General features: G+C 42.1%; 1 protein-coding gene across 2 annotated transcripts; it reads left to right on the top strand.

Annotated features, from left to right (window-relative positions):
* The first annotated feature begins 1,676 nt into the window (after positions 1-1,676).
* Positions 1,677-25,177, top strand: LOC123138895 (amino acid transporter AVT1A). 2 transcript variants are annotated; one of them, XR_006469361.1, is made up of 12 exons: positions 1,677-1,884; positions 19,593-19,816; positions 19,889-20,103; positions 20,882-20,905; positions 21,058-21,238; positions 21,320-21,539; positions 21,617-21,752; positions 21,837-21,856; positions 23,314-23,459; positions 24,353-24,396; positions 24,586-24,699; positions 24,800-25,177. XR_006469361.1 is itself a non-coding variant. In XM_044558743.1 (12 exons), the coding sequence occupies exons 1-12, from the start codon at positions 1,715-1,717 to the stop codon at positions 24,890-24,892; spliced, it is 1,536 nt and encodes a 511-aa protein (XP_044414678.1). In that variant the 5' UTR covers positions 1,677-1,714; the 3' UTR covers positions 24,893-25,172. The 2 variants fall into 2 exon arrangements, 1 of the variants encoding a protein (XP_044414678.1); XM_044558743.1 differs by having other exon boundaries at positions 24,637-24,699; positions 24,800-25,172.
* Positions 25,178-26,903: the final 1,726 nt, after the last annotated feature.

The raw sequence follows: 26,903 nt of genomic DNA, 5'->3' as shown, positions 1-26,903 counted from the left end.
GCTTGTCTTTTGTGTGCTCGGGTGTCTGGATTTTGGCGATGTTCTGCTCCAGGTGAGAAGTTGGCGACAAGACGGGACTGCCTGCTTCCACTCCTGTGGTCTCCATAGATGTCGTCCATCCAGGTTCTAGGGTGAACATGTACATATGTCGACGATGTGGCGCCTTTCGAGCCAGGCGAGGAGGCAGGGGCCTTCTTCGATGATGGATCTGGATGGTAGTGTATTTCACTGGGCCCTGGTGTTTTGGCGACGGCTGGCCTGCTCGGCGGCGTCTGTTCTTCCTCTTCTGCGCCGGCATTCTCCTATTCCTAGACTTTGTGTGTGCAGGAGGGCCTTGTCATCCCCAAGCTAGGTGCTCATTGTTGATCTTCTTTAGCCTGTTGTATGCTAGGTCCGTGAGCTGCTCCCTGGCGTCGTTGTATCTTGCCGTCTTTTTTGTTTTCTTTTTCTTTTTCTTGGTGAGTTGTGTGGTTGTTATGTCGAGTTGTAATCCTGGCCGGTTGTTGGCTTTGTTAATTCAAAGTCGGGCTCTTTGTGAGCCTTCATTCTAAAAAATGTACACTCATCTTTATAAAAGGCATGCACATACATCCAGTCCCTACGAGTCCCTACGAGCACCTCCGTACATCTTCTCCCACAGAATGCACATCACCTGGAGGCCTGAAATAAATTCAGAAAAATGTGACCGCCGATACTAAGTCAAGGACTTAAATTCTAATGAGTTGGTTCCACCACAAGAAACATAACCATCTGAGCTATGGTCAATTTGCATTTCTTGTTTTATGTTGCCTGCCCACTTATTACTCGTTCATCTGATGTGTTTTTCTCGAGCTTGTTAATTAACGCGGCAAGTGTTGTAAAATCAATCTCATTAGACAAATTATGTATCCTTAAAAGAAAGAAAAAACAAATTAACCTATGGTTGGATGGTTATGAGGACAGTGGTATCCTCAGCCGAATAGAGTTCAAGTGTCAGACTTTATTTGACGTTGGTGCTCATATTTTTCTGAATTTATTTCAGCCCTTTCAATATTGTGCGTTCAGTGGAAGAAGACGTTCCCGTCGATTACGAATGCGTTCGTGATGACTTCGTCGACCTCAAAATGATGTGCCGGCTTAATCTAGGTGCTCATAGTGATAGTGTGTGCGCATGTGCGTTTATAGGAGTGAGTGTATGCTTGTATGTTTGAGCGACTTCGACTGTACTATGTAAAAAAATAAGACCAACAACATCACATTAATCATGGGGTCCAATGTTGATTGGACCATTAGAGAGGGACGTGGAGAGAGATTGGTCACTATGGTTGCTACATGCACGAGGCGGACAATCACCGTTGCTATACATAGGTATATTTTCTTCATCCGGATTTATAGACCCGTCTGTTATATTAGATCAAACTTTGATGATATATTTGACTACCAAATATAAGTTATACGTCACAAATATTAGAACACTGGAATCGTATTCAAAAGAACTTTCCAAAGGTATTATTTTTCTACACAAAACTCATATTTTATTAGTTAAATTTACAGATAAAATTTGATCAAAGTGCGAGGGTGACTAATAAACCCATACGAAGAAAAAACCACAGGTACAGGAAAAATGCATTTATTTCATAGTACATGTGGAGTTTACGTTCGAAAGATGACTAATTTATTGCGCAACTACTCTCAATCATGCACTACACCATGGCCCGTACCTTATGAGTACATCATGGAAGCCACATTTCTCTTGCTGGAGATTCATTTCTTTTTGAGGAGGCCCGTTCGTTCCGCTGTTCCACTTCATGTGAAGCAGCATCCAGAAGAACGAGTTATGAAGGAAAAATCCCCGTCCCAAGTAGTCCTTGTTGCAGTGGATCCAGGATCCTCCGCTCCGGTTTCGTAAGTTCACTCGCACTACACTGCATTTACCTTGATTTATTCGGATGTGTTCAGTCCTCCTCTTCTCTCTACATCTAAAATCGCGGCATAAAGTTTGCAACTTGGACAACAAAAATTCAGAGATGTTTCTTCTGTGTCCCGGCAAAAAAGATGTTTCCCTTCCAGATAGCTCACTAATTTTTAGAGAAAATCAACAGTTGCAAGAGATTAGGGACGAGGGGGAGGTTAAGGGCACGCCGACCCTAAAATCCGACACTGTATCAGCCCACGGATTAGTGGGACCAGTCCACACACAGTAATACAGAAACCGGCCACCCAAAGCTAGCTACAAGCATATGTCTATTTTCTAAAAGTCCGTCGGCTCAAAACTGGGTATCAAATTGTAGATTATTGAAAATAGTAAAATGCGGCAGTAGTTCTAATCTAAATATTACACCAAACAAAGTTTTCATATTAAAGTAGTTCAAACTTGAATTCAAGTGACATATATGTCTAGTAGTCCCCTTTAACCACCCACAGATACTCAATTAAATTTTTCTTGAGTTGCTCATGAGTTCCTCGATGCCGAATTTGTTGATGCATTTGAACAAACTCATCAAGCGTGGTAGAATTCTAATCTACAAGTTAGATAAGACCACCCATGTTCTCAAATTCAAGAGTTGTGGTAGCATCTTCACCCTCATCTTCCATGGTCATCTTATGCATGATCACACAACATGTCATCACCTCCCACAAGGCCTTACCCCATTGTTTAGCAGGTCCACGAAAAACTGTAAAACGGGTTTCGAGAACTCCAAATGCCCCCCTCAACATCTTCTCTAGCTTATTCTTGTCTTTGGGCAAAGTGAGACATTTTCTGACCAAGTGGCTCAGAATGGTCTTGACAAAGGTAGCCCATGGAGGATAGATATCATCTACCAAGTAGTAGCCCATGTTATATTCATGCCCATTGATAATATATTTGCAAGAAGGGAGTTGTCCCTTCAGTCAGTCTAGCAAACAATAGAGATCACTGCAGCACACTGATGCCATAGTGAGACCCGGGCATACCAAAGAAAGCGTGCCAAATCCAGAGATCATGTGATGCAACTGCTTCAAGAATGATGGTGGGATTCTTAACATGACCCTGATATTGAACTCGTAGAGCTTCTGGATAGTTCTTCTATCTCCAATGCATTCGCTCAAGAGATTCGAGCAAACTTGGCCACCCTCTTGCTTCGAACATTGTCGAGAGCCTCTCGGTTTCCGTGGCAGATTGTTCTCTGAAGTACTGAGGTCCAAACACCTCGACCACGGCAGTAGAAAATCTGACCATGGAATCTCCACATGTGCTCTCACACATTCGGAGGTATTCCTCCCATGAATCAGCGGTCCTGCACTTCTGGTAACCAAAGAAATCCAATCCTTCCTACGACATCCTTCTTCAAGATGAGGTAGTCATCATAGGACTGGATGCCATGACAAAGAAGATCAACGACATTGTTTTGCAACCAGAAAGTACTTGAGAAAATCATCAGCGGATAGGGCATCGGGGGCAATGTAGTCTCCCGTCAGCATCAAATGGCTATGTGCCTTGTTCCATTGAGCACGGGATGACCTTTGATCAATTCCTTGAAATTGAGAACATGCTCTTCCCACACTTCGTGTCTGCAAGGCTGTAGGACCTTGAAGTATGTCTAGAGGAGGGGTGATTAGACTACTTGACCAATAAAAACTTAAACTTTTCTCAATTTTAGAGTTTGGCAGATTTTAGCTATTTTAGGACAAGTCAAGCAATCATCACACAATTCAAGCAAGCATGCAAAGAGTGTATAGGCAGCGGAAATTAAAGCATGCAACTTGCAAGAAAGTAAAGGGAAGGGTTTGGAGGATTCAAACGCAATTGGAGACACGAATGTTTTTGGCGTGGTTCCGATAGGTGGTGCTATCGTACATCCACGTTGATGGAGACTTCAACCCACGAAGGGTAACGGCTGCGCGAGTCCACGGAGGGCTCCACCCACGAAGGGTCCACGAAGAAGCAACCTTGTCTATCCCACCATGGTCGTCGCCCACGAAGGACTTGCCTCACTAGCGGTAGATCTTCACGAAGTAGGCGATCACCTTGCCCTTACAAACTCCTTGGTTCAACTCCACAATCTTGTCGGAGGCTCCCAAGTGACACCTAGCCAATCTAGGAGACACCACTCTCCAAGAAGTAACAAATGGTGCATTGATGATGAACTCCTTGCTCTTGTGCTTCAAATGATAGTCTCCCCAACACTCAACTCTCTCTCATAGGATTTGGATCTGGTGGAAAGAGGGTTTGAGTGGAAAGCAACTTGGGGAAGGCTAGAGATCAAGATTCATATGGCAGGAATGGAATATCTTGGCCTCAACACATGAGTAGGTGGTTCTCTCTCAGAAATGGTAAGTTGGAAGTGTAGGTTCGTTCTGATGGCTCTCTCCACGAATGAAGAGGAGGTGGAGGGGTATATATAGCCTCCACACAAAATCTAACCATTACACACAATTTACCAAACTCGGTGGGACCGAATCGTTAAACTCGGTCGGACCGATTTAGTAAACCTAGTGACAGTTAGTGATTTTCGGTGGGACTGACATGCGTCTCGGTGAGGCCGATTCGGTTAGGGTTAGGGCATAACGTAATCTCGGTGAGACCGATTACACAAACTCGGTGAGACCGATTTGGTAATAAGCTTTCCAGAGAGTTGGTCAGGTAAACTCGGTGGGACCGATTTGCTCTTTTCGGTGAGACCAAAATGTTACAAAAAGGAAACAGAGAGTTTACACTGCAATCTCGGTGGGACCGATCGCTCACTTCGGTTAGACCGAAACATTACGAAGGGAAACAGAGAGATTGCAACCCCATCTCGGTGAGACCGAGATCCCTATCGGTAAGACCGATTTGCTTAGGGTTTGTGGCAGTGGCTATGACTTTTGGAATCGGTGGCGCCGGATAGAAAGAATCGGTGTGACCGATTTTGGATTTAGGTTTAGGTCATTTGTGGATGTGGGAAAGTAGTTGAGGGTTTTGGAGCATATCACTAAGCACATGAAGCAAGAGGCTCATTAAGCAACACCTCATCCCTTCTTGATAGTATTGGCTTTTCCTATAGACCTTATGTGATCTTGGATCACTAAAATGTAAAATGAAGAGTCTTGAGCTTTTGAGCTTGAGCCAATCCTTTGTACTTAGTATTTTGAGGGATCCACTTTCACCATCCATGCCATGCCATTCATTGAGCTTTCCTGAAATAATAGTCTTGAAATAGCATTAGCTCAATGAGCTATATGTTGTTACGAATTACCAAAACCACCTAGGGATAGTTGCACTTTCAATCTCCCCCTTTTTGGTAATTGATGACAACATATAGATCAAAGCTTCGACAAATGATAATAAAATTTAAATAACATCGTCGCTTTGAGAAGTATGTGATAAGCAAGAGCTCACCTAAATTTGTGCATAGTTTTAGATTTTCTTTGGACTGCAAATGCACAATGAATTAGGCTCATGGGTTACTCTTCCATGTCACATACATCTTGGTGGAGCGCTCAAAATAATAAACAATGAACACATGCACTCATCACCAAGCATAGTGAGTGATCACATAAGATAGATAGGATAATATCAAGCATGCATAAGTGTAGCTTATGATCAAACACATGATCATCAATGTCTCGCAAGCATAGTATCTCAACCAAAAGCAAACAAAGATTGAAAACCCACCAAATAAAGCAAGAGAGAACAAAAGCAACACTCTCTCTCTCGAAGCCTATGATCTATACATTTTTCTCCCCCTTTGGCAACAAGTTACCAAAAAGTTCATAGAAAATGCATAGTGCTAGATCGACTCTCAGGCTTGATCTTCTGGTGGTGGTGTAGAGATGGATCCTTGGATAAAGGCTTCAGTTGAAGTGGATGGAGCTGGAGGAGTTGGTGCTGGAGCTGGTTGCACTGGAACTGTAGGGGCAGTGGCTGATGCTGAAGTTGTTGCTCTAGTGTCTGTCACTGGCACTGCAACTGACCTCTGGGCTCTGGGCACTCTGGGAAACACATTGGTGGTAGTCTTGCCCTTCCTCTCCTGCATGTCATCCTGCAGCTGCTCCACAACTGACTGAATCTCAGTTAGCTTGACATCTAGATCATAGAATTTTTGTTCCATGATTCTTTCCAGGCTCTCCTGGTTTTGAGTTAGGGTGGCCAACCCCTTCTCAATCCTCAGAGATGATGCTATCAAGTAACCAAGCTGCTCCTGTTTGGTTTTCAAGAAATATTCAGATGCCTCCTCTTGAGTTGGCATCTTGGCAGCCTTCTCCCTCTTTGCCTTCTCCTTCTTCTCCTGAGCTTGAACTGATTGTGGATCATCTTCATTCATGACAACCTCATTGTCCTCAAAGTCTGGATAAAGTGGAAAGTGTTCCTTATCCAACTGATATTTTCCTGTGCCCATCTTTGAGTTTATCAATTCTTGAATCTGAGGTGCATATCCACAGATCCTCTTCTGATCTGCTGCAGTCCTCTTGATTGTTTCAATGATCAGGCTCATTACTTTGAACTTCTGTGGCACATCAAACACATGCAACATGTTGATGGCATGCCCTCTGATCATGTTATGGTCACTAGACTTGGGCAACAAGGTGTGCCTCAGAATCCAATTTATGGTTGGCAACCCTGACAGCAGAAAGTGAACTGATCCAAACTTGTGAGTCTCTAATGCCTTGTCTGGAATTTCCTTGTACATGTGAGCCATTGAATTGTGACCCAACTTCTTCTTTGCATAAATGTCTAGGTCATCCTCATTCTCCTTGGAGGCATTGATCAGACTTGCCCATCCTTCAATAGTGGACTGGTACCTTGTACCTTCAGACATCCAAACTATTCTTCCATCTGGGTAAAAGTGTGCTATGGAGTAGAACTGCATGATAAGCTCATCATTCCAGTTGGTGAACTTCTGTCCAACAAATTCTGCAACTCCACAAGCAACAAAGTTGTCTTGCACTCCAGGATAGTGTTGTTCATTTTTCTTGATGAGTTTCCAGCCAACCCACCTCATGTCACAGACTATGGGCTTCTTGTCCAACAGAATTGTTTCATAGAAGTCCTGTTGTTCATTTGTGTGGAACCTGTAGTCAACAACAGTTCTTCTTCTTGAAGTATATGGATCTTCCATTCTCCATAGTCTCAGCCCTGAATCCTTCCTGATTCTCATGTCCTCAGCCACAGGATGGGCATCATTGTGGTCTGGTATCTTGGGCTTGAGCTTTCTTAGAACCTGTCCTTCTTCTTCTGAATCTTCAGCAACATTGGGCACTAGGGCCTTGTTCTTCTCAGCAGCTGGAATACTCCTAGTATTCCTCTTTGGAACTTGCTTGGCCTTGGAGGCAGCTTTGGGTGATTCCTTGGGCTTGGATGTTGCAGCCCCTGATCTGATTGCATCTCCCATAAGCTTAGCTGCCTTTGGAGCTGGTGCAGCAAGCTCTTCCTCTTCCATCATGGAAGGTTGACCAACAATTTTGGCCATGGTCTTCTTTACCCTTTCCTTCCTCTTTTTTCCTTCAGCAGCTGGCTCTTTGGGATCAGGCCTTTTAGGCAGTTGAGTTGATGCTCTGGCCTTGGACATTGGTTGTCTTCCTGCAGGCCTTTTGGTCTTCATGCCTGGCTTTGTATTCTTTGCTGAGCCATATTCCTTCTTGAGCACCACTTTCTTGGAAGTAGCCTCATCTTCCTCAGCTTTGTAATCTTCATCCTCTGAATCTGAAGTTATTTTCCTCCTTTGCCTAGTTGCAGCCTTAGGCACATTGCTAGGAGTACTTCTGCTCCCTTCATCTGAAGTTGACGGACTAGTGCCCTCACTCAAGTTCATCTGCTCTTCTGACCTGTTCTGGTTGTCACTTTGATCAGACATACTGCAAAAGCTGACTGCTGACCCTGTGAAGAGTTATAGATGAGATAGAAAAGATGAGCATCACAAAATGCAGAGGTTTTTGCAAAAGAATGACTCAAAAGTTCAGTCTTAGTTTTCCACAGAAATCATTTCGGATCCACTGATTTTCAAACTCGGTGATACCGAAGCAGTTTTGGAACCTAAACTGATGATCTCGGTTGGACCGAGTTTCAGTTCGGTGGTACCAAGACTGCTAGGGTTTCACAGAATCCTCAAATCGGTTGCACCGATTAGTAAGTCTCGGTCAGACCGAGAGTCACTAGTGCAATGGCATAAGCCAAATCGGTGAGACCGAGTTTTTCAACTCGGTGGGTCCGAGATGGTTTCGGCGGAAACCTAACCCTAAAAATTTGAATCACATCTAATCTATGAACTACTTTGGGTGGATAGAAGAGTTTCAATCGTGGCAAGAATCAATATGAAAACAATGTGCCAGGAATCAGACATGGATAGCACAAAGATTAAGTCCAGACCCTAACTTGGTGGTGGAATTGCTACAGCGGCAACGGCGGGGACGAAATCCGTTGACGGCGGCGGAGACCAGCGACAGGAGGCTGCTGGCAACGAGGAGACGATTAGGAGACCATGATGGCAGAGCGAGCTGTTGCGCGGGCGAAGGGTTTCGGAGAAATTTCCAAAAAAATTCTCGGGGCTATATATATAGCTCGACCCTGTCAGTGTGACCGAGTGGAACAACTCGGTGGCACCGAGATGCATAACTGTGTTCAATTACAGCAAATCGGTGAGACCGAAAAGTTCAAATCGGTTGCACCAAGACTGAAAACTCAGATCAACTTGATGATCTCGGTAGGACCGAAATGGAAGGATCGGTCAGACCGAGAATCACTAAGAGGTTTTGGAAGTTTAAGTCTATGACGAATCGGGGACTCCGAGTGCTCCTCACACAGAGTGGTTCGAATCTGACTTGATCAAATTTTGTGATGTAGCATGAATAGAGTTTGAGACGAGAAAAGCATAGATAGCTAAAGAAGGTTCTTAGGCATTCTTGTCCATCCACTTGGCACAAAGAAAAGAATCCAAACAAACAAAACAACAAGTGGATGTCCTTGAATGAGTAAAATATGCACCAACATGCTCACACAATAAGATGGCAATTGAAATATGTGGCAAAGCATGCACAACCAATTTTAGCATCTATCAAGCAATTGGCGATGACTAGGTCATCTATATATGAGTATATTGACTTAGGAGTCAAATGAGAACATTTGATCATAGGTCATACTCATCGTTTAAGCTCAAGTGGGGTTACCACTTTTACATAATGCATTAATGTGTTCACACCATTAGAGTTGCTTTGACTCAATTCTTAGAGTTAAGCTCCCCCTAGATGTGACATCCCCCCTTAGAGGGATGAACTAACCTTGGGTTTTGTCGATGATGACTTCATGTAGGTGTTGAAGATGTAGATGCTCAATGTTGATGTAGATCATTTGGAGCAATCCTTTGGAGTGAGTTGCACTTTCAACTTGCCTACATGGGTTAGTCCCACAAGGAACAAACAAGAATATCCATAGACATAGAGTGATGCACACACAAGATGATGTCCATGAAAACATTAGGTTACCTTGTCCCTTGCCTTACCAACATGAGGGTTTGTGACTCCTTGAACTAGTGCAAGATGTGGAAGTTGATTGCACTTGTTCTTGCCAAAATGATATGAGTGAACAATGTTGGCGGAGTCACCCTCAAGAACTCTCTAGTTCTTCTTCTTCGGGATCCACATCATCTTGATGGGAATCCTTGGAGTTGTAGTTGTACTTGATGAACTAGAAATTGACGTAGTCTTGGGGACCCAACTGAACGAGGCTTTAGGTGCTTCTTCAAATGCATCAATCTCTTCTTGAAGCTTGTCCTTGCCTTTGTTCTTGTGGTCTTGTGGTGGAAGATCATCTTGAGCTTGTGTCCCCTTGAAGGAAGTAGGATCATACTTCTCTTGTTGAGGAACAAATTTTGTCTTGGGGTATTGATCTTCTTCCCACTCAACTCCATTGGCGTTGAACTTTCGTTCAAAACCAACACCTTGATTCTTCCGGTGCCTTCCTTGCTTGCGTACAATTTCCTCGAATTGCTTACTCCCGGCAAGGCTCTTGTAAACACCTTTCTCTATAATTCCCTTCAATAAACTATTTTCTTGCTCAAGTGTAACTTGGCTAAGAGAATTATTAGTGGAATCAAGAGAACTACTAGAAGCAACAACATTGGATTTGACATTATTATTGTTACTACTAGAGGAAGTATCTTTCTTGTACTTGTTACTAGACTTGACTTGAGGCATGTAAGTAGATAAGAGTAAACGCTTGGCAATGTAAGAAGAACTTTTCTTGCGGAGATCATCATTGATTGCCTTTAAGAACTCATGCTCTTGCTCAAGATTGAGTTTTTCAAGCGTAACTTCTCATGAGCCCTTAAAAGTTCTTGATGATCTTCGAAGATAGTTTCATGAGCCAACTTAAGAGTGTTTAGTTCTTTAGTTAGAAGCTCAATTTTCTCCTTATCATTTTCATTCGTTTGATTAGCATGATTAATTGACGTTTCGTCATAGTATTCATCACTAGAGTTGTCAACAAGTAAATCATCATCCACAAGCAAGTCATCTTCATCACTATTAAAATCAACATACTCGGGATGTGTTACCTTTGGACCTTTGGCCATGAAGCATCTTCCAACACCTTAATTTGGTGAGTCAAATATGTCGTAGGAGTTGGTTGACACAAGTGCTAGACCGACAACACCTTCATCTTGAGTATATTCGGAGTCGGAGTCATAGCTTCTCTCGGAGTGATTGTCAGAGTCGGAGCCGGAAACCCATTCACCAACATGAGCTTGATGTCTTTGTTTTGTGTAGCTCCTTGATGACTTGTCCTTTGTTTCCGAATCCTTACTTCTCCGTGAGGGTCTTCGTTCATAACGATCATCTCTACTCCTCCTCTCTCTTGGTGGTGATTCTTCTCTTTTGCTCCTTCTTCTTGGAGAATCTTCTCTTCTTTTGTAGGGTGCCGTACACTCATTGGAGTAGTGTCCGGGTCTCCCACAATTGTAGCAATTGCACTCTCGACTAGAAGATCTCTTGTCATTGTAAGACCTTGACTTGGAGCTTCTTTCTTTGCTTCTACTTTTGTAGAATTTGTTGAAGTTCTTCACCATTATGCTCAATTCTTCATTGAAGGTTGGTTTCTCACTTGATGATGTGGGGGCTTCACTTGAGGCTTTGTAAGCACCACTTGACTTATTGTGAAGTTCCTCCTTATCCTTGAGTGACATCTCATGAGCAATAATCCTTCCAATGACTTCCGTTGGCTTGAGATCTTTGTAGTTTGGCATCATTTGGATCAATGTGCACACGGTATCATACTTTCCATCCAATGCTCTTAGGATTTTCTTGATGATGAATTTGTCGGTCATCTCTTCACTCCCTAAGCCGGCAATCTCATTTGTGATAAGAGCAAGCCTAGAGTACATTTCAGCGACACCTTCACCATCCTTCATTTTGAACTTGTCAAGCTGACTTTGGAGCACATCCAACTTGGATTCCTTGACGGACTCAGTACCTTCATGCATATCAATCAAAGTATCCCAAATTTCCTTTGCATTCTCAAGACGGCTGATTTTGTTGAATTCTTCAGGGCACAATCCGTTGAAGATGATGTCACATGCTTGAGCGTTGTATTGCAGCATCTTCAATTCTTCCGCATTAGCTTCACGGTTCGGTTCTCTCCCATCGAAGAATTCACCTTGCAAGCCAATACAAATAATTGCCCAAACGGCGGGGTTATGTCCAAGAATATGCATTTTCATCTTATGCTTCCAACTAGCAAAATTAGTACCATCAAAGTAAGGACCTCTACGGTGATAATTTCCCTCGCTAGATGCCATACTCTCCTAGGTTGTGAAACCAAGGCTATGACCACCAAAAGCTATGGAAATCAAAGCAAATGGAGACCAATGCTCTGATACCACTTGTAGGACCTTGAAGTATGTCTAGAGGGGGGGTGATTAGACTACTTGACCAATAAAAACTTAACCTTTTCCCAATTTTAGAGTTTGGCGGATTTTACCTATTTTAGGACAAGTCAAGCAATCATCACACAATTCAAGCAAGCATGCAAAGAGTGTATAGGCAGCGGAAATTAAAGCATGCAACTTGCAAGAAAGTAAAGGGAAGGGTTTGGAGGATTCAAGCGCAATTGGAGACACGGATGTTTTTGGCGTGGTTCCGATAGGTGGTGCTATCGTACATCCACGTTGATGGAGACTTCAACCCACGAAGGGTAATGGCTGCGCGAGTCCACGGAGGGCTCCACCCACGAAGGGTCCATGAAGAAGCAACCTTGTCTATCCCACCATGGCCGTCGCCCACGAAGGACTTTCCTCACTAGCGGTAGATCTTCACGAAGTAGGCGATCTCCTTGCCATTACAAACTCCTTGGTTCAACTCCACAATCTTGTCGGAGGCTCCCAAGTGACACCTAGCCAATCTAGGAGACACCACTCTCCAAGAAGTAACAAATGGTGCGTTGATGATGAACTCCTTGCTCTTGTGCTTCAAATGATAGTCTCCCCAACACTCAACTCTCTCTCATAGGATTTGGATCTGGTGGAAAGAGGGTTTGAGTGGAAAGCAACTTGGGGAAGGCTAGAGATCAAGATTCATATGGTAGGAATGGAATATCTTGGCCTCAACACATGAGTAGGTGGTTCTCTCTCAGAAATGGTAAGTTGGAAGTGTAGGTTCCTTCTGATGGCTCTCTCCACGAATGAAGAGGAGGTGGAGGGGTATATATATCCTCCACACAAAATCTAACCGTTACACACAATTTACCAAACTCGGTGGGACCGAATCGTTAAACTCGGTCGGACCGATTTAGTAAACCTAGTGACCGTTAGTGATTTTCGGTGGGACTGACATGCATCTCGGTGAGGCCGATTCGGTTAGGGTTAGGGCATAACGTAATCTCGGTGAGACCGATTACACAAACTCGGTGAGACCGATTTGGTAATAAGCTTTCCAGAGAGTTGGTCGGGTAAACTCGATGGGACCGATTTGCTCTTTTCGGTGAGACCGAAATGTTACAAAAAGGAAACATAGAGTTTACATTGCGATCTCGGTGGGACCGACCGCTCACTTCGGTTAGACCGAAATGTTACGAAGGGAAACAGAGAGATTGCAACCCCATCTCGGTGAGACCGAGATCCCTATCGGTAAGACCGATTTGCTTAGGTTTTGTGGCAGTGGCTATGACTTTTGGAATCGGTGGCGCCAGATAGAAAGAATCGGTGTGACCGATTTTGGCTTTAGGTTTAGGTCATTTGTGGATGTGGGAAAGTAGTTGAGGGTTTTGGAGCATATCACTAAGCACATGAAGCAAGAGGCTCATTAAGCAACACCTCATCCCTTCTTGATAGTATTGGCTTTTCCTATAGACTCAATGTGATCTTGGATCACTAAAATGTAAAATGAAGAGTCTTGAGATTTTGAGCTTGAGCCAATCCTTTGTCCTTAATATTTTGAGGGATCCACTTTCATCATCCATGCCATGCCATTCATTGAGCTTTCCTGAAATAATAGTCTTGGAATAGCATTAGCTCAATGAGCTATATGTTGTTATGAATTACCAAAACCACCTAGGGATAGTTGCACTTTCAAAGGCCCCCCTGCATCATCACCATTTTATCCATGTAGTCCTCCTTGTCGCATGAGTCATAGGATGACTCAACGTGGTGCTCGAATATGTACTCCATCCATTGCTTCAAACAAGGGACAAAAAAATTAGCATGTCATTTCAGTAAACACTTATCGGGCATGGTGACTACCATAGGGGCGGATGGTACGTGCGCGGTGGATGAATGAGAGATGTGGACCGGCAGCGGAGGACAAGTGGCATGGAGGCCAGGTCTAGTGGTGGAGGTTGTGGAGTCTTGGGAAGGGCTTATCGAGCGGCCGAGATGGTGGAACGATGGTGCGGTGAGAAAGAATATGGATGCACAAAAAGAGAGAAGGATGGAGACTCACGATCCAGGGGGATGGGTGGGCCGGGGTGCCAGAGTCCTACATGGCTGGTGTCCGGATTCCAGCAAAGCCCGCTAGTTTGCTTCTAGTTTGCAACAAAACGGACATCCGTACTGATCCGTGGACCGGTGCAAGATGTCGCTGGATAGCAAACTGCGTCTAGATAGCTTGGTCGGAATGTTTGCAGACAGTTTGAGGGTCTGCTTTGAAGATGCCTACTACTTAAAAACTGTGTTAGGATTTTCCTCGAAGAGGAGAGGAGGTGCAGTACATTAGAGTTAGTATTTCCCTCCATGATCCACATGCATGCGAGTTTTATAATCTTCCAGGATAGTGGGATTAACATCAACTAAAGTCATGACCTCTTCCAACCCACTTTTATCAAATAATGCATAAGATTGATAATTCTCTAAAGTAGTGGGATCATTATCACATAAAATTAACGCTCTTCCAAACCCACTTGTAATAATTCGGTATGATGATTGCTACTTGTGAACTGCGTTGGGGTTTCCTCGAAGAGGAGAGGATGATGCAGTACAATGGAGATAAGTATTTCCCTCAGTTAAGAACCAAGGTTATCAATCCAATAGGAGAACCACGCGAAACCTCGCTAACAGCACCTACACAAAAGAGCAAATACTTGCACCCAATGCGATCAAGGGGGTTGTCAATCCCCTTGGCGGTTATTTGCAAGGATTAAATCTTGTAGTGATAGATAGATAAAAGAAAACATAAAATAAAATAATGGTAAATATTCTTTCTTGGATTTTTGAATGAGCTAATTCAGGATTTTATGGTTTGAAATAAAGAAGACCAATGGTACTTCTTCATGATAACATAGTTCTTTACCTAAGCAGCGTGACCTAGATATATTTTGCCAAGAGTCACTTAGCTGATTTTCAATTTCTCAACAATTGATTTCTCTTACAAAGTTCTTCTGCTTTTGCAAGATTGCGTTGTCTCGTTTTTTGTGAGTATTAATATGTACTCCTATGCTAACTATATTTGATGTTCACAAAGATGCTAGTGATATTTGGATTTTATATATAATAAAAGTAGACCCGGGGGCCATAATTTTCACTAAAGGCTTATGACAATATTCAAGGTAATGATCATGTATATAGGCATCACATCCAGAACAAGTAGACCAACTCTTGCCTACATCTACTACTATTACTCAACCCATCAACCACTATCCAGCATGCATCTAAAGTATTAAGTTCATAAAAAACAGATAACGCCTTAAGCAAGATGACATGATGTAGACAAAGTAAATCCAATCAATATGAATAAACACTGCCATTTTTCCCTTAATAGCAACAATACAAATATGTTTCTTGTCCCCTTCTATCACTGGGATATAGAGCACCGCCAGATTGAACCCATTACAAAACACCTCTTCCATTTCAAGATAAATCAACCTAGTTGGCCAAACCAAAGAGATAGATCAGAGAGAAATACAAAGCTATAATAATATGCATAAAAGAATTCAGAGAAGACTCTATTAATATTCAGAATAATGTGATCATAAACCCACAATTCATCGGATCCCAACAGATACACCGCAAAAGAAGATTACATCAAATAAAACTCCAACAACATCGAGGAGGACATTGTATTGCATATCAAAGACAGAGAAGAAGCCATCTAGCTATTAGTTGTGGACCCATAGGTCTGTGGTAAACTACTCACACATCATCAGAAGGGAAGCAAGGTTGGTGTAGAAGCCCTCCGTGATCGATTCCCCCTCTGGCAAGGTGCCGAAAAAGGCCTCCAGATGGGATCTTGTAGAACATGAACTTGCGGCGGCGGAAAAAGTATTGTAAAACATAACAATCAACTACATCGTCCCGGGCATTGGTAACAAGGGAAATGGGTTCATCCTACCTCATGATACGACTCAAGAACATAACTTAAAATTCTCCTACTTCATGCATGGTGGGGAGGAATAATTCTAATGCAACAAAATCATAGGTATTGTAAAACATGATCAAATGACTTGCCTGGTTGACGGTCTTCGAAAGCTAGCAACTCATAATAGCAGGTCTCGCACTCCGGGAATTCTATCGAGTCAAACAACAGCACAAATAAGTATAGCACTATATAACATAACAACAAGTTAATGTAAATGACCCAAAGCACTCAAACCAATACCAAAGAAAACTCGAAGAAAAACAAATCAAGGTTTTCATCACTTCAAGCAAACAACTAGGAAACAGTTTTATCCTACTAAAACTTTTCCTAACAGAACCTAAACACTAAACAAGGGTTTTGCTAACTAACAGAAAGGAAAACATCATATAAACTAGGTGCAAAAAGAATCACATCAAAAGCTATTATAGAACTCCTATTATGCCTAAAACAAAACTAGAATAATTTTTTTATTATTTAACTATAAATAAAATTTCACCCTCTATAACTACAGAAATTAATCTAAAATAATTATAACAGAGGTAAAATAAAATTTTATAATAACTAGAACAGCAGGAAACAGTAGCAAGCTAAATAAAACTAGAAAAGCTTGATTTCGAGTAAAACTAATTTTAATACAATCTAAAAATACCCCAGCAAGTTCCTACTGCTAGGCAAGGTCAAAACTAAGCGGTAAAAAAATCACTAAAATAGAATAATCCTAACTCAATTTATGGCAGAAAAACTAATCTGACTAAAACTAATATAAATTATTCTTTATAAACTTAAACATGGACAAACCTATTTTCTACAGAAACTACAGTAAATTTTTAAACTAACAAAAAATAATCAACTAAAAACAATAAATATCCTAATAGTTAGAGCTTTTACAAAAACAGAACTATTTTCTGCTAAAAACAGAAACAAAAAAACAGGCGCGACTGGGCCTATCTATCGCTCAGGCGAAAACTAACTAAAATGCACTCGCGGGTAAATAGAAAAGGTAAACGGTCGGTTCAACCGAACCACTAACTAAACTGTAAAAAAAACGACAGATAAAAAACCGTATCCCTTCAGGGTTCTAATCTGGGGCGTTGGTTCGAGATCTAACGGTAGAGAGGAGCTCGGGCTTACAGCAAACGGCGGCGATGGACGGAGACGACGGCGGTGGCTCGGGCGTGGTCGGCGGCGTCGCTCCGGCGGTCGGGAAAGGCAGCGGACATCTCGGGCGGCTGCGGCGGAGTGAGGCGAGGTCGGGGGTGGAGCTGGTGGAGCTCGGGGGCGTCGGAGGAGAGCGGGACGAGGTGGTGGAGCGTCGGGCGCTCTGTAGCTCCGGTGAGCGGCGGGTGATGCTCAAGGCGGCGACTCCGGCGTTTCCTAGGAGAAGGGATGATGTCAAGGCGGTGCGAGTGGAGGTGGCGGTTCGGTTGAAGGTGTTGGGAGGGCAGGGGGTTGCTCACCGGCGTTGGAAGCGACGGCGAACCGAGGCGGCGGCGGTGAGATGCGTTTTGCGAGGGCGTGGTCTGTGGTGGGGTTTAGGCTAGGGTTTTAGGGGGGATCAGGAGAGGAGGCCAAGGGGTTTATATAGGGCATGGACTTGGGTGAGGGGGTGACGCGGGATCGCGAACCCGAGAAGATCGCGGCGACGGGCGGCTCCAGTCGTGCTCTGGCGTGGCATTGCGTGCGCCAGGGGGAAGAGAAGGCGTGGGGTCAGCGGATCAGAGAGGGAGAGAGAGAGAAGAGCGAACGGGCGGCCGGTGCGAGGGGGATTCGGGTGCGGGCGCTGCGCGCGGGGCTGGCGGCTCGGCGTTGGCTGGGCCGTTGGCCTGGCCAGCTCGGGGGGTTTTCCTTCTTTTTGAAATAAGGCAGAGGGAAAAACTAAATAAAGAAAAATATATACTATATATATATATATTAATAAACTCAGAAGAATTATTCCTACAATGTGGACATTTTTCCAGATGCAAAACAGAAACTAAAAGAAACATTTTCTGAAAATTCCAAATAAAATTCAAATTTGAATTCAAACCTTTTGGCAATATTTTATTCTGACATTTTTTTTGGAGTGTCATGTTTCCTCCTCTCATACTTTTGCTCAAGTATTTGTCAGGTATTATTGAAATAAATTCCAATTGCCAATTCGAATTCAAATTCAAAAAACAAACTCAAATGCCTCTGAAATTCAAATGCCACTCAAATTTCAAACAACATGCATAGATGCTTAGTTAATAATTTTAAAACATTCCAAATTGAAAATTTGGAATGTTACACTTTGGAAGGCTGTTGGCGATGCTCTTAGACGGCAGAATATGGGTTTGGTTTCTGGCCCCGAGCTCAAATGGGCTCGGTGAACAGTAAAATCAAAAAAAATCCAAAAAAAATTGGGAGAAACATTGACAAAAGTTCTAAGCCCTAGCAAAAATTTCGTTATGAAATCACCTTCCTAGAAGGTGTGGCAAAACAAAAATGGATACTCTGAAAATGCTACTTCTAAAAGCATTTTGGAGCATCTTTTTTTTACGCCTTACAGGAATGTTATTTCCTGACAAATTTTCGCAAGCACTTAGAACTTTTGTCAATGTTTCTTATAAAAGAAATAGATTTTTTTGAATTTTTTCGATTCTATTGTTCACCATAGCTCATTTGAGCTCGGGAGCAGAAACTTTGCGTCCTTTGGTATTCCCGATCTTTTGTCTATTCTAAGAATTCACGGATGCACGTCTTGCACCCTCCCGCAAATTTGAGGCTTTGCCGCTCCATTTACACCTGAATTCGCTCCCTCCCTTCCATCCAAATGCGGCCACATGTGCAGGCAAAAAAGGGTCATGTCGTGCCAGCGCAAAGGGCTGGCCTTGAGAATCGGCCCGACACCACGTTGTGGGCCGGCCCGCGTTGTTTTTGGCCTCCTGCTTTGTTCCGGTCTACAAAGCTAAGAAAATATATTAAAAATAAAAAATATAAGAAAATACAGAAAATCTAAAAGAAATAGGAAAACCAAAAAATGGTGTTGTATGGGTCATCCTACCGTGCTGACCCGCAAATAGAAGGGCCGTGCCCGGCCTTTAAGGGGTGATCTTGCTTCATGGCAGGGGCAGTCCATCCGTTTAATTCGTGTGCCATGTCAGGCCCATGCAGAGAACAAAATCCATGCCCGCGGGGCGGCCTACGAGGCACAAACCATATGGCAAGCTTTATCTTCATTCTCTACACAAAAAGACCCGAATATCCAGCAACGTCAGATTTTTAGGCATTGCAACTTAAACAATTTTATGAGAAATTATGTTTGTTGAGGATGAAAAATTTAGTTGACGAGCATGACAAATATGTCTTTGTTTATTTTCTTGCCAAAAATTAACGTGCTTGCAAACTAAATTTACCATCGTCATGTTAATATAAATTGGTACAAAAAAACATCAAATTTGCCATCATATTTTTAGCATTCCCCGAAACTTGTTGTTCGCAAGCACGAAAAAGAGAATACAGAGACGGCGCGGGGAGGAGACCAGACCGGAAGGGGAAGTGACGGCGGCAGCGCCCACATGAGTTGGCGACGGAGGTGTCGGCGGGTGAGGAGTGAGGCAGCCAAAGGATTCACTGGAGTCGGTGGGTCGGAGTACCTCTGTTGACACCTAGCACTAGCACTAATATGACACTTCCCGGGATTTTTTCTGTCAATGGGTATCATTCTTACATTGATAACCATGAATTGGTTGATGCCTTTGCTGGCATTTCCTAGTATAGCTGGCAAGAATGCCACAAGTTTTCCTTTTATGTACAGACGGTAATGACTAATGATCACGACGTGGTGTTTATTTTTGCAGGGAAGCAAGTGACGCCTACACCATTGCTGCATCTCCCATCTTTGGTTACCTGGGTTCTTCAACTAGAAAGTCCTCAATTGATGGTGACCTCAAGTTGCCTTTTATCTCGGATAAACTAGAATCTATCAAGAGCCTTCGGAGACATCTTCCTGGTTCAGTTAGAGACGAGGACCTCTCGTTTCAGCATAACGGAGGGTGCAGCGTAACGCAGACAGTCTTCAATGGTACAGCAAAGATAGATTAATAACCTCCTTAAAGTTGAACATATTTGATTATCGTATGTTTCTTTTCTATAGGTATTAACGCGCTCGCTGGTGTTGGCCTTCTTTCCACTCCGTTTACAATCCATGAAGCTGGATGGTCTGGTCTTGCACTTCTGTCTTTTGTTGCAATTATTTGTTGTTATACTGGAGTTCTTCTCAAGCATTGCTTTGAGAGCAAAGATGGCATTACAAACTATCCAGACATTGGGGAGGCTGCCTTTGGAAGAATTGGCCGTCTGTTCATATCTGTAAGCCCTGATTTCTGTAGAGTAAGATGGATCAGATAACACTCTAGATAATGTTATGAGCATCCGAGTGCCACCAAAAGCCGGAAAACAGCATAGCACATAACCGTAAAAACTACTGTGCTTCGCTATAAGGTTGTGTTTTCGATGCTATACTGTCTTGATTAGTCAAAATGCGTACATTTTCTAGGTAGTTAATTATAATTCGCTTTGTTGGTAAAAACAAACATAAATTATTTGCACAAGTATCATGTGGGAGCAATACAGACACATCTGGTGTGCCCATAACTCTCCTTTTGTCATGTTGTTTTGTGCTTGGCGTTAGTTTGACAACCTCATCCTTGCCGTGTCATTTCTGTATCTGAAAAATCACAACCTGGCATAAACATGTTCCTTGCTAGACCATTGCCACATTTGAAAATTTACAAGCTAACATAAACACCTGCTGATTCGATTCAAGCTCTAGATCTTTATTCCTATTTTTAAAATGTTGCCACCCACTTCAGAATTTTCACATGACATGAATACATCAAAATTGTAAGACAGAAGTCTCAGTCTTAGCTACTTTTTTCGAGAAGGAGGGAATCCCCCTGGCCTCTGCATAGTTTCAGTCTTAGCTACCCCGGTACCCCCTAGTATTCTCGGAAAAAAGGTCCTAGCTATCTCTAGGCTGAGAAAATGCACATCTAAGTATCTTATTTAATTTATCTTACTTTCATGCATAAATTGTTTATCTCTGGTAGCGTACAACACCACTAATTGATGTTTACTCTTTTTGCAGATTATTTTGTATACCGAGTTATATGTAAGTAGCTCAATTCCGCATGGCTTGTATTTTCCAAAGTTTGCCATCCAATTGCTTGATTATGGAGCAAATCATGGAACTGTTTCAAACTTATCTCTGTATGATTATTGGGAAAGACACATTTATCTCTGCGTATTATTCTTTGGATGCAGTCTTATTGTGTGGAATTCATTATTTTGGAAGGTGATAGTATGACATCAATCTTTCCTGGCGTTAATCTTAATTTCTTAGGGATTTATGTTGACAGTAAACATTTCTTTGGAGTGTTCACTACTCTTGTAATCCTGCCCACAGTATGGCTGCGAGATCTTCGAGTTCTATCATACCTTTCAGGTCGAACTACTCTTAGCCTGCATAATTAATTTTGTTACGACCATCATTAGTATTATTAACATGATATGATTATTTGCGCAGCGGGCGGTATTGTTGCAACTCTTGTAGTTTTTGTATCTGTTGCTCTAGTCGGCACCACTGAAGGTGTAGGTTTCCATCCGACTGGGGAAGCAGTGAGGTGGAGTGGTATGCCCTTTGCTATCGGTATTTATGGTTTTTGCTACTCTGGGCATTCAGTGTTTCCAAATATCTACCAATCAATGTCTGATCGCACAAAATTCACCAAGGCACTTTTTATATGGTATGCATGAACAACTTTCTTACATGGGTTAGTGTAATGGTCAAATTCTTCAATGCATGCATAATTGTATTGTGCAGCTTCGCAATTTGCACAGTAATATATGGCTCATTTGCTATTATGGGCTATCTCATGTTTGGTGACAAGACACTGTCACAAATAACATTGAATCTTCCAAAAGAGTCATTTGCCTCGAAAGTTGCTATGTGGACCACGGTATCAATTTTGCTCGACTTAATTTAATTACTACTACTGTAACATTTTATGTGATATTGATCATTAACATTTTTGTTGTCTCAGGTGATCAACCCTTTCACTAAGTATCCTTTGGAATATATTTTTCTTTGAAAAGGAAAATATATTAATATCGCGAAGATATTAATACACCCAAGCTCTGCACCAACAAGAAGTTACAAAAATATTCAGGATGCACACATCATGAAAAGGAAACAAAAGGAAAGGGAAAGAAAGGACCTCACCACGGTGATCAACTCCTCTCAGCAGCAGCAGCATAAAAACCACCACCAAAGACAGCATCCGAAAAACATAAAAGGTCTCCAAAAGCGACGCCTTCAAGAAGAAATAGTGCACAAGCACCGTCGTCAATAGATCCAAGATCATAGGTTTTCACGCTCGAGAAAGACCGAGCTCTCAAAATAATACCTTCAACAAGGCAATTGTCAGGCACAACCAATAAAGGCTAGACCTTAGATTTCATCATGAAAGTCATAACTCGGCACCCGAGGAGCACCACCAAGAATGAAATCCTCATGTGATGCCGCCCCCACTTGACACTTTTGTTACTGAAAGTTCTCAAACACCTGACTGACTCCATTGCCTTCAAGACCCCCTCCGCCTTACTGATCCTCCGATCTTAGCCATCAAGACTTTCTCTGCCGCTGTCTGTGCCATGGAAATCGAGATGCCGACATGACTCATGGTGTCAACAAACAATAGAGCTTCACATCACACCCTCCTGGAGCCACATAGGCTGATATGGACGCACACGAGCGGATACTATCCGATCCAGATATCCTTGGGCAAGATCTCCAACAGTAGTTCCGGAACACGTCAACGTCCAGATCGAGGGGGATCGATCATGCAGATCGTTGCCGAAATGTGACAAGAGCACAAGGACCACCACCACACCGCTACCTCCACCACGCTGACACCATCGCCGCCACGGCAGAGGACACCGCCCCTCGCTGCCCACAACCGGTGACTCGAGGCGCCAGATCTAACGGAACCAGCACCAGCAGCCTCGTTGTCACGACACGCCGACCCGTCCCGCCACCTTCACCATGCAGTCGCTGCCGCGTCGACACATCGCCACACCCAAGGCCCGTTCGTCCGAGACCGCAACGCCCTGCGGGAGCGCCACGCTCCCCGCCCGCTCGCCATATCCTGCATCGTAGCCACCAGGGGAGAAGGGAGAAGCGGCCCCGCCACCGCTGACGCCAGGGGAGAAGGGAGAAGGGGGCCTCCGGCGGCGGCGAGGGGAGGGGGAGGCGGGGAGGAGGTGCGGGCGGCGGTGGCTAGGGTTTCGCCCAGCCGCCCACGAGAACGACTTGGATGACTTGTTTTCTAAAAATGGGGTAGAATAAGAATTTAAACCTAGATGTTGGGTTTGTACATCCAGCCCCCAACCAGTTAAGCTAAGGCTCACTCCACCAACCTTTCTATCATCAAACTTTGTAAAGTCAAGGATTATAGGATTATGTTTATTTTCACCGTACCTAACTCCGTATAGAACAGCTTCATCCTTAACCACAAACAGATTTGCCTTATTTTTAAACCCATTGGCTCGGAGTTTAGAAGACTTGCGCCCTGAAGGATTTTTGAATGAAACAATCTGCTCCGTTATACTGAGGACTGCCCTTGTTGCGTCAACGGCTGTCATTGCCTTTCTTTTTCCATTCTTCGGTATGCTTTATACCTTTCATCGGCACAGATTTTTTTTTCTATGTATTTTTATTAAAAATAAGAATGTCAAATCTCTTATGCATATAGAATGCATACTTATCATCATTTGCTTTTTTTGTCTTTTATTAATCCAGTATTCACTCTCAATCCAATTTACTTTTCTTTTTTTTTGAAAAGGAGGATTACCTCCGGCCTCTACATCAGTCAATCCAATTTACTTGTTGCGGTACATTTTATTTCCATTGGTTCTCTTGAAAACCCAGTAGAGTTTCGTTGTAAACGCATTATTTTGGAATTGCAGATGGTGCATGAACTTTACATGCAAAGTAGCGCAATACAAACAATAGTAGTTCAACCGGCATTTATATTCATTGAAGTTTCAATATTTTCCTCATGTGTGCTCTTGGAAAAATGAACCCATTCATAGTACTAGGAGCGATAATGAGCACTGAGATGTTCATATCAATTACTTTTGATTACTCACCCGCAAAAAAAAAATTTACTTTTGATTACTGGTGACTTCTTTTAATTGAGGACTACTCTCTGTTATAAACCCAAATATCCCTAAAACACACCCTTTTTGTACCGACCTCGTGAAACACCTCTGGTTACTATAGTACTTGCACAGTACAGGTGCTTAAGCCGTCTGCTCTGTAATCTGTAAACAAAACTACATTTCTATGATGGTTTTCCATATGATTTTTGTAAGACAAGAGAGGCACCGCTTTCTGATGTTTGGGTCCACAACACCATCGTACATGTTCATACGAATTTTGATCGTACGTATAGCAGCTCTCTAATCTGTAAAGGTGGCTCAGAGAAGACTTGTCTGGATACATAGCTGTTAAGCTCCGTGTACGGTGTATTCCTGATTTGCGTGTTGCATATTTCAGGTCTGATGATGGCTCTGATTGGATCCCTTCTTAGTACACTTGTGGTATGCCATTTTTCTTCACTTAATGGCCTATATAGCTTACTGAGGTAGCTGAAAAATCTGTTAAACGATAAAACTGGTCAAACAATATTCTTTTTGGTAAAGTTGACTACATCCCCTTGGGTTGCTCATGATATAACAGTATCATGCTCTTGCTAGTCTTTGTCCTAAAAATATATATAACAAATGCAGATGGCAGAGGAACAATTGTGTGCTCGTTTTAACTTCATTGCCTGATTACAGGCAGTCATAATGCCCGCCTTGTGCTTCCTGAAGATCGCGCAGAATAAAGCCACACGTCCTCAGGTAATATAGCATTTTCCATAAACTTAAGCTTTCCAAGCTTCCTTGCATTCAAGATTTTCCTGGGCACACTATACGGTTACTCCAACATCTCCAATTTCAGGTGATTGCGAGCGTCTCTATAATAGTGGTCGGAGTCGTCAGTGCCGCCCTCGGAACCTACTCCTCAGTGGCCCGCATAATCGGACACTATTGATTCTTTCAGGGCAATTTATTCTATTTTGACATCTCTCAGTGTTGTCACTCCCTTGCCAATAATGCTTTTGCTGTGTACCATCGAATTTTAGTGTGTTCCATGTAAATCCTTCGACCTAGTATAGTCGATTCATAAAGACGGCATCTCTAGCAACAATTGTAGTGATGTTACCGTTTAGCTGCTGCTATAGCATTTGGTTTACTAGACTTCTGCCAAGTGTTGTGGTTTAAATATTGCTAGCTGATCCTCTAGTCGTGCGGCCCAAATAGATACAATCAAGATGGGCTAGGATGCATTCCAAGGGCGCGAACATGCCTCGCTTAGCGTGAGACCGTGAACACCTGCCTGAAGCGTCTATGCCAATGGCCCGGTCTAGCGTGTGGGCCTTAAGCGCTCGTTTTTTCCTTACTTTTCGTAAATTATTGTTTTTTACTTTTTTATATTTCGAATAATTTAAATGTATATATTACAAAAAACATTGTACATAAAAGTTTGAAAAATGTTAATCATGCATTTGGAAAATGTTAAATGTGTATAGAAAAATGCTTCTGATGTGTACGAAAAATATAAAATGTGTATGAAATAATAAGATATGAAAACATGTTTATGAGAAAAAATGTTAATCATCTACATGAAAAATGACAAACGTGTATAACAAAGTGTTCTTAGTGTATAAAAAATGTACAAGGTGTATGAAAAAAATTAGACATCACAAGATATATTTTGAAAATGTTAATTATATATTGGAATTAAAGGTGTCTTAAAACTGTTTATATGTATATAGGAAATGTATAATGTGTACGAGAAAGATAGACATCAAAACATGTATTTTTAAAATGTTAATCATCAATTGGAAAAAAAATGTGTATAAACATTTTTTTCTGTATATAAAAAATGTTCAATGTGCATGAAATAGATATACATCAACACATGTATTTAAAAACAATGTTTATCATATGTTTGAAAAATGTTAAACGTGTATACCAAATCATTCTCAATGTATCCAAAAACTCTACAAGCTGTATGGAAAAAAGTAGATATCAAAAAATGTGTTTCTAAAATTGGTAATCATATGTTGAGAAAAATCAAAAGTGTATAAAAAATGTTATGTATATAAAATGTACAATGTGTATGAAAATGATAGACTTAAGAAGATATATTTTAAAAAAATTGTTAATCATCTATTGAAAAAATGTTAAATATGTATAAATTATTTTTATGTATTCAGGGTGTACAATGTACAAGAAAAAGATAGACATGAAAACAAGTATTTAAAAATAATAATCATGTATTTGAAAATTGTAATCTACGTGATGTATATGAAAAATATAGACTTGTATTGAGCCCCCCCCCCCCCCCCCCCCAACAAAACTAGAAATCAAAGAAAAAGAAAAACATTGAAAGCCAAGAAAGAAACAAAAATACAAAACTAAGAAAACCCAAAGTATATAGAAGGAAAAACAAAAAATGGAGTATGCCAAAGAAAATGAAAGAAAATTGATGAAGAAATAAAGAAAACAAAAGAAAATGAAATAAACATAAGCAAACAACCATAAGCGAGCTAATGAATGGGCTGGCGCAATAATGTAGCGTGCAAGGAAATCCTTCATGCAAAAGCTCATTGCATCTTGCTATAAGGGAGATATAACTCTCGCGGTTTAAATATTATTTGATGTACCAGATTTCTGCCGAAATCACTAATTGAGGGGTACTCTTTGCAAAGATCACTCCCACCCTTCTTAGGTTATGACAAGTGACGCACTGCATATGCGCCACTTGTCGCAACATGGGAGTTTTTCCCTTTTTTCTGCATCTGTTTATTTAAAATGTTTTATCTCTTGGACCGTGCGTCTAAATCTCGAACCATTTTCACCGTTGGATTCCCCGCATCACGATCTTCAAAACTAGATCTCATGTTGACAAATTTTGACAAACTTTTTTTTCATGAAAAAACCGGTCGAAAAAAATCGGACGAAAAATTGAACAAGGAGCACGGTTTTTTTTCCTTTCG

The sequence above is a fragment of the Triticum aestivum genome, chromosome 6B (assembly GCF_018294505.1).
Source record: "Triticum aestivum cultivar Chinese Spring chromosome 6B, IWGSC CS RefSeq v2.1, whole genome shotgun sequence".
In the NCBI taxonomy this organism is placed as follows: domain Eukaryota; kingdom Viridiplantae; phylum Streptophyta; class Magnoliopsida; order Poales; family Poaceae; genus Triticum; species Triticum aestivum.
Note: the sequence above shows the minus strand (reverse complement) of the source record. Positions and strands in the feature narration are given on the sequence as shown.

Bases quoted from the DNA above. Each gene is read 5' to 3' on its own strand.
- LOC123138895 (XM_044558743.1), top strand. From the start codon at position 1,715: ATGGAAGCCACATTTCTCTTGCTGGAGATTCATTTCTTTTTGAGGAGG. The intron at 20,104-20,881 runs GTAAGCCCTGAT...CTCTTTTTGCAG, and splicing joins TTGGCCGTCTGTTCATATCT to ATTATTTTGTATACCGAGTT. The intron at 20,906-21,057 runs GTAAGTAGCTCA...CTTTGGATGCAG, and splicing joins TTTTGTATACCGAGTTATAT to TCTTATTGTGTGGAATTCAT.